Raw genomic sequence first — 7,868 nt, forward strand, 5'->3', positions numbered from 1 at the left:
CAGGCAGATTTCTGAGTTCGAGGCCAGCCTGGTCTACAAAGTGAGTTCCAGGACAGCCAGGGCTATACAGAGAAACCCTGTCTCGAAAAAACAAAACAAAACAAAACAAAAAGAACAAAACATTTCTTGATTTGAGAGTCCTGATACCACAGGTAAATCCACACCCTGCCTTTGTTTAACAGCTGGTTGGTGGGCAGGCTGTGGAAAGGGGAAGGGAACAAGTCTCTGACATACAGTGTAACCACTTATGACAATGGAAGGACTGAGAAGAAACACCACCAAACAGAAGAACAAAAGTTGTCATATGGAAATACCCACATTTAGGTCCTTTAAATCCTTCAATATCTATCCACTTAGATACATTTTATAGAAGAGAAGTATCTTGGAGATCTTAGACAGTGCAAATTAGAGATAATTTTGAGAGACATTTCTGTAATTTTATAAAACGCTAATTTTACTTTGTTGTTTCCTGAGACTTGTGTAGGAATGACTAAATTAAAACAGAAGTAACCTTGGGACTGTACTACAAAAATAATCTATAAATAAATACTGCTAACCACTGGTTCTACTGCCTGATCATTTCAGTGCCATTGGCTCCAGGCAACAAGGGAAGAAACAGCCGCAATGGGAGGAGAGCTGGCATTCTCCCAGAGAAGAATTAGTATTGGAAACGACCCCCTTTCTTATAAAACACACTCAGCAGCAAAAACTGCAAGATCTTAACAGCATGACAACCCAGGGAGGTGCAGAGCAGGATGGGAAGGAGAAGGCACGCTGTGAAACCTCTGAGGACCTGCACGAGTTGCCGGAGACCACTAAATAGAATCACCCAGAATCTACCCACTGACACAAGGTCCTGGAATTTCAGCTTTGGGGGAAGAACAGTCGCCCTCTGATTACACTGGGGACTGATAGTTTCCAAATGGCTGGCCTTAAAATATTTTAAGAAGTGGGCAGAAGACAGAGGCAGCTCCTTCCCACTGCAATGTATTTCTAACATTGTTCAAAATAGCTAGCAACATGTTTCTGTTTTCTTGACAGAAGGCACTTACTGCTTGCTTGGCAAGAAAATCAACTGGGAGAATTTAACTGCAGAGAGGCCAATCAAAATCCTCAATGCAGGGTCACAAACAGGCAATCATAAGAAGCAAAACTCGAGCCACAGCTGAAATCCCATCCTTGGGAGGTTGAGGTAGGAGGGTCAGGTTCAAGGTCATTCTCAGCTGAGTGAGACTGGAGAGATGGCTCAGTGGTCATGAGCTCTTGCAGAGGATTATGGTTTCCGTTCCTAGCACCCATATAGCTCAAAATGACTTGTAACTCACGCTCTGGGGAAAGCGACATCTCTAGCCTCTATAGGCACCTGCACTCATGTGGACATAGCTGCACACACACAAATAAACATCATTTTAAAAAATAAAAAGCTCTTGATGGTGGTTTTTGAGGTAAGATCTCTATATAGTCCTGGCTGTCCTGGACCTCAAACTCTGAGATCCTCCTGTCTCTGCCTCCTGAGTCTTTATTCCTATAAAATGAGTGTAAAATGGATTAAAGCTGTATGCTTCCCCTGCCCCCCTCAAAAAATCAAGGGGTTAGGAAGCTGGCTCAGTGGGCATGAGTGATTGCTACAAAAGCAAAACACTGAGTTCAAATCTTTCAAAAGCTGGGCCGGGCTGTAAGTGCCTGCAACCCCAGCTGGAGGACAGAGATGGACAGATCCTGGGGGCTTGCTGACCCGTCAGTCTAGCCAAAAAGAGGAGTTTCAGGTTCAGTGAGAGATGCTGTCTCAGAAGATGTGGATAGTTGTGATGGCACTTCCTGGTTGTCAACTTGACTACATTTGGAATGAACTACAATCCAGAAATGGAGGGCACACCTGTGATCCAGATCTTGGGGCTGGAAGACTCAGGCTTCTGACCTAGATCTTGACATAGTGGCCATGAAAAGATTAGGCCCAGGCAAGGTAGTACACATCTTTAATCCCAGGAGACTGCAGCAAGCAGATCTCTGGGTTCAAGGGCAGCCTGGGAAAAAGCAAGCTCCAAATCTAGGCATAGTAGTACAGACCCCTGGGCCACAGCTTCAGCTGGAGGCCTGTCTATGGATATTGGAAGAAGGAAGGCTCACTCTTCTTTACCTTCTTGCACTTTCTTGCCAGCATATCTGTTGGAACCTACTTCTTTAGGAACCCAGCTTATACAGAAGACCAGCTGAGACAACTAGCCTCTTGGGACTTCCTATTCACAGCTGCCCATTGCTGGGTTAGTTGGACTGCAGCCTGTAAGTCATCACAATAAATTCCCTTAATATATAGAAACATTCCATAAGTCTATGACTCTGGGGAACCCTGACTAATGTGATAAAGGAAGACATCTGACATCTTCCTCTGGCCTTCTCATGCACATACATACATATAAATAGTTAAAAAAAAAAACATAATAAAATAAGGCCAGGCGTGCTGATACACATCTTTAATGCAAGCACTTGGGAAGCAAAGGGAGGTGGATCTCCGAGTTCCAGACCAGCCTAGTCTACAGATTGAGTTCAAGGACATCCAGGGACACAGAGAGAAGCCCTGTCTTGAAAAATAAAACAAAACAAAATAGTTATTTGCTACCGTAAGCTTTTGGCCAAGATGCACAAAAATAATTCTACAAATGAAAACTATGTAACCTAATGATTAAAGTCAGTTATTAGGAAGCCAGAGGCAAATTACTTAACTTTACATCTCTCTTTTAATGTAAAAAGAGAACATTGTCTATTCCCACTTCTCCACGTGGTGCAGCTACATAAGGTTACAAATGTGAGCCAAGGAAAGAAACAGCAACAAAAATATTAAGGATGGGTGTCGTAGGTGTACTGGCTCTCGCCTCTAATCCCAGCACTCGGAAGGCCATCACAGAAGAACAGGTATAAGTTTGAGGCTAACTTACGCTACAGTGTAAAACCATAACCCAAACAAACAAACAAAAAGAGGGGCCACTGAGATGGTTCAGTAATAAAGACATACCACCAAACCAGACAATCTGACTTTGATCCCTGAAGTTCACATGGTGGAAGAAGACAGCAAACTCCTACAAGTTGTCCTCTGACCTCCATATTAGTGTCATGGCATACACACATGCACACACATACCATACACATAGAACTAAATAAACATTACCCCCACAAAACACCCTCAAAACCAACAAAATCTTGATGGTACTGTACAATGCTAAGGACAGACTTGAGAATGGTTCTGCTCCTTGCTGCCTGTATATAGCAGGCAAGTACTTGACCTTTCTAGTTTCTCCATCTGTAAAGCCAAAATAATGCTAACTCTCAACTCATAGGGTCTTGAAAGTATTAGATGACTTCACAGAGCTAAGGGAAGTGGTGCATACCCATAAGCCATGCAGTAGGCTAAAGCAGAAAAAAAGAGTTTGAGAGCAGCTTGGGTTACATAGCAAGACCCTGTTCCAATAGAAAAAAAAATCATACATGTGAAGGACTTAAAATGGCACCTGGCAAACAGTAAATGAAAAATACCTTAGCTATTTTTTTCCCTTTTTTTAAAAAATTTTTTTAATTTATTTTTTTATTACGTATTTTCCTCAATTACATTTCCAATGCTATCCCAAAAGTCCCCCATACCCCCCCTAATACTTTAGCTATTAATCGTAGTATTAATGTTAGTATTATTATAGCATTTCTATCTATGCATATACAACTGGTTTCTATAAAATGAGAGACAGTAACAAGTGAATGCAGAAAGAACTGCTGGACCTCTGGTATACAGTTAAAGGTCTAAAAGCTGGGAATTTAAATAGAAGAAATACACTGTGGAGAATAAAGGGGGCCCATGGCTGGCAGAGGAGCCTCGATGAAGTGAAGTTTCACAGAGAGACGGCATGCATGTTTGGCATGGTGGCACATGAATGAAGTATCAGTGCGTGAAAGCAGACGGACACAGCAGGATTCCAGGACAGCCTGATCCACAGGGCAAGTTCTAAGAAGTCAGCCTTGGCGACAGAGTTAGTCTGAAACCAACCAGCCAGAGGGAGCACAAACTATGCTAGCATATAACCCTGAGAAGCCTTGCAAACCCTGACTCAGCCCACAGTGCCTGGTGCCTTCACTTCCCTGGGTTATGGGACAATAACCAGAAAGACGATCCACCCATAAGCTTAGGACCCTGGGACATTTTAAGAAAGGGGTTGTCCACATATTTAGAGAGATTTTTTTCGCAGATGAAAAGAGGTGAGCCTAGTGGGCCGGCTCACTAAGCACCTGCCTGGAAATCTCAGTGTCACAAGACCTGAGACTTAATGAGTCCTCTTGTTTCTTTCTGATCCAGCAATAGCTTATGTCAACAAGGTAGGAGACAGTACACTTACGAGACTGCAGAACTTCCTTATTTTCCTCAGACATTGCTATACGGGACACGCGTTTCCCCATGTTAGGAACCTTCTGGTATACTTGGAATGTAATTAACTATCACTCTATTGCACCCATGACTCTATAATAGACTACAAAGCTGACTTTACTGGGTAAATTCCATGAATCAACACAAATCTTTGGGTGACACAAAGAAAGCTTGTTGGCATCAGCCCAAATTCCTTTCAGTATTATGGGTGAGGGAGTCTGAAAGGAATGTTGCTAATGCCCAGCTGTATTAGAAGTACAGTGGTATGGAATAATAACACCAGCCTGCATTGCACACCGTCATCCACTGCACACATGTACACCCTGACTAATTGGTGTCATTCTTCACTGATATGGGACACAAAGAAACAGGACTCCAAGGACTTGCCCAGGATTCCACAGTGACTCAGAAGCAAACCCAAGCTTGAATCAATGTCCTGATTCCCACCAATCTGTGCCCCTCCGTGTGCCAGGTATGCTTAAACGTTCCTTCTTGTTCCTTCCTGAGTTTCTTGGGCTCTTAGACTACTTTACTTGTTGTTCTGAGAGATTGCTGGGGACAACATGTGTCAGCCATGGCTATGCTGTCACAAAGGCTACTCAAGAGCTCAGAGCCATAAACAAGGTACCCCCGGTGTGCTGCCAGGAAGACACACCCTTGATCTCCAGTGCTTCTCAAATAGTCTCTTTAAGAGCAGTTATCTGTGTATCATACAGTTTACAACATTCAGTCTCCAGTGTGGAGGAAAGTGACACATCCCAGTAAATGCAGCACCCAGGAGCTGGACATAGAATCAGGAGTTCAAAACTATCCTTGCCAAAAACAAAAAAAACCAACCAACCAAACAAACAAACAAACAAAAAAGCTGGGCGGTGGTAGCACACGCCTTTAACCCCAGCACTTGGGAGGCAGAGGNAGGCNGATTTCTGAGTTCGAGGCTAGCCTGGTCTACAGAGTGAGTTCCAGGACAACCAGGGCTACATAGAGAAACCCTGTCTGGAAAAACCAAAAAAAAAAAAAAAAAAAAAACNANCCCAAAACTATCCTTGGCTATAAGGCAAGTTTGGGACTTGTAGGCTATGTCCTAGGCTATGTCGGCAAGTTTGGGACTTGTAGGCTATATCCTAGGCTTTGTAAAACGCTGTCTCCATTTCTAACATGGGAAGCAGGGCTGGGGATACAGTTCAGTTGGTAAAGCTCTTAACCTGAACCCACTTGAAAGAAAGGCTGGGCTTGGTGGCACATACTTATAATTCTCGGGGAGCTGGAGGCAGCCACATCCCCAGGGCTCACTCTGCATCTAGTCTAGTCTACCTGGCAAGTTCTGGCTAGAGTGAGAGGTTGTCTCAAGAAAAAGATAGGGCAGCAGCTGAAGAATGACTCCTAAGGTTGCCATCTGACCTCCAGATATATGTGTACAGGCATACACGCACGAGCACAAATGTACACCTAAATCATAACAATAATGTAATTTAAAATCAACAGTTCTGAGAAATAAGAACTCCCAATTTTGGTCTAAATACACTCTTGACCATTTCCTGTGTGTTAACAAATGACAGTATCTGCAGTTACAATTGAAATCCAAGGTCTGTGTACTATTTCCCTAAAGAGACAAGGGTTATTAATCAACTACCCGGATATTTCCCAAGTTCTATTATGTGTTCTATATTCTTACTATCATCACAAGTCAGACAGGCCAAAGCTTGGCAAGAAGGTACATTCAGCAACTTAACTAGATTTTGGTTTTCTGTAGTGCCTGAATCCAACCCTGGGCCTAGGGCAAACTCTACCACTGAGCCATGTCACTAGTCCAACCACTAAGTTCTGAATTTGCTAAGGGCAGAGTACATGTTCTATTAATCCTTATATCTCAGCATCCAGCAGTGTCATCAATACTTGTATTCAACAAGCCTCTGATAAAATAAATGTTACCATGTAAGATGTCCGAGTCGTCTTCAACAAAATCAATGTCTCTTAAATCCCATTCTGCATAATTGTCAAACTCCTGTTAGAGGAGAGAGAGAAAAACACCGAAAGCCATCAGTTTTGAGTTTTACTATAGCCATGCTTCAGATGCAAAGAGAAATATCTGCTAAGTACTAAATGGGATAAAAGGCAAAGATACTGGTCTAAGGGAAAGTTACAGAAAAAGAGTGCTGGGATACCACAATACTAAGAGTAAAGCCAAGCCTATTGTTTAAAAATGTTTAATAGTTTGTTCATTCCAAAGAGAATCTTCGATTAGGCCTTCAGGTACTCTGCATGAATTCATTTTCCGTTTACTAGCTTTTGAGGGATCTGTTTAGTCCTAATATGACTTATACGCTACAATAAGATCAGAGCAGTCTATTCAAAGACAGCTTCCAGCAGAGGAAGACTATGGGGTGGCTATGCACTCCCACTGCTGTGAACAAAACGCCCACCTGGGTATGGCAGGCTGGGCTCTAGTTTGACACCTCTATCTCCAAGAGCACTGCAGATGACTTCAGATAGCAAGTTAGAGCTTGACATCACTTCCACATTTTTCTTTAATTCCATGGCTAAGTAAGGAACATAGTTTGAATGGACATATGCATATACAACCATCACCCAGCCCTCAGCCTGGGAAATAAACTTTTGTTGGAAGACAGCTGTGTCTATTTGTTTTGTTTATATATTATCTATGCTTTGTTTGTTTGTCTGTTTGTTTGTTTGAGACAGGTTTTCACAGTACAACCTCAGGCTACTTTCAAATAATAACAACATTAAAGTCTGGCTGCAATAGGAACTTTACAACCGAAAAAGCTTAAAATGTAACCTGGTCCTTGGCTTGTCAACCTTTAAAAGCCCCTCACTGTGGAATGACAACTACAGACATTTCCCACCTATGAAATCGGTGGGAGCAGCACCACTATACCCTAAGAGGTCGGTCCTCCCTCAGAACTGTCAGTGCTAAGCAGGTCAGAGTGCTCACAGAGGGGGAAAAGGAACAAGCAAGCGCCACTTCACAGGCCGGGAAACCCTACTCTTCCTTTAGGAAGAGATAATAACCTTGTAAGATTTTCCTTATCGTGTGCTAAAACACATGTCTGTTACCTCAATGAAATCTGCCCGCGCTGGCATGTAGCCCGCCATGTCCCGAGACAGCAACGAGTCAAAGGCAGGCCGGGGAGGGTCATCTGCGGCTGGAACAAACAGAAAACATTAGCATGAAAATGTCAAATAAATGGCTTCATATTTTGGATTTAAAAACAAACAAACAAGCAACCCAGAATTCCTCAGGGCACAATGTCATATGCCTGTAATCCTAGCATCAAGCCAAGAGTCAAAAGCAGAAGGATCAGATCAAGGTCACATTCGGCTACACAGCTGAGCTCAAGGCCAAAGTGTTCAAAGGCAGGGTATCACTATGAAGCTGAGTACGAGGTTACAGGGGTAGGGTACCACGTCTCAAACAGATTTCTTTGAGAAAAAGGACTCACAA

At 43.0% G+C, this 7,868-nt stretch overlaps 1 protein-coding gene across 1 annotated transcript in view; it reads right to left on the reverse strand.

The window, feature by feature from the left end:
* Positions 1-7,868, reverse strand: part of Tada2a (transcriptional adaptor 2A) — a 50,333-nt gene that overhangs the window by 17,236 nt on the left and 25,229 nt on the right. Inside the window, exons 7-8 of the mRNA XM_021176615.2 lie at positions 7,481-7,569; positions 6,338-6,410 (exon numbers count right to left, since the gene is read on the reverse strand). Of these exons, the coding sequence (XP_021032274.1) occupies positions 6,338-6,410; positions 7,481-7,569 (162 nt within the window). The remainder of the gene's footprint in view (positions 1-6,337; positions 6,411-7,480; positions 7,570-7,868) is intronic.

Source organism: Mus caroli, chromosome 11 (genome assembly GCF_900094665.2).
Source record: "Mus caroli chromosome 11, CAROLI_EIJ_v1.1, whole genome shotgun sequence".
Classification (NCBI taxonomy): domain Eukaryota; kingdom Metazoa; phylum Chordata; class Mammalia; order Rodentia; family Muridae; genus Mus; species Mus caroli.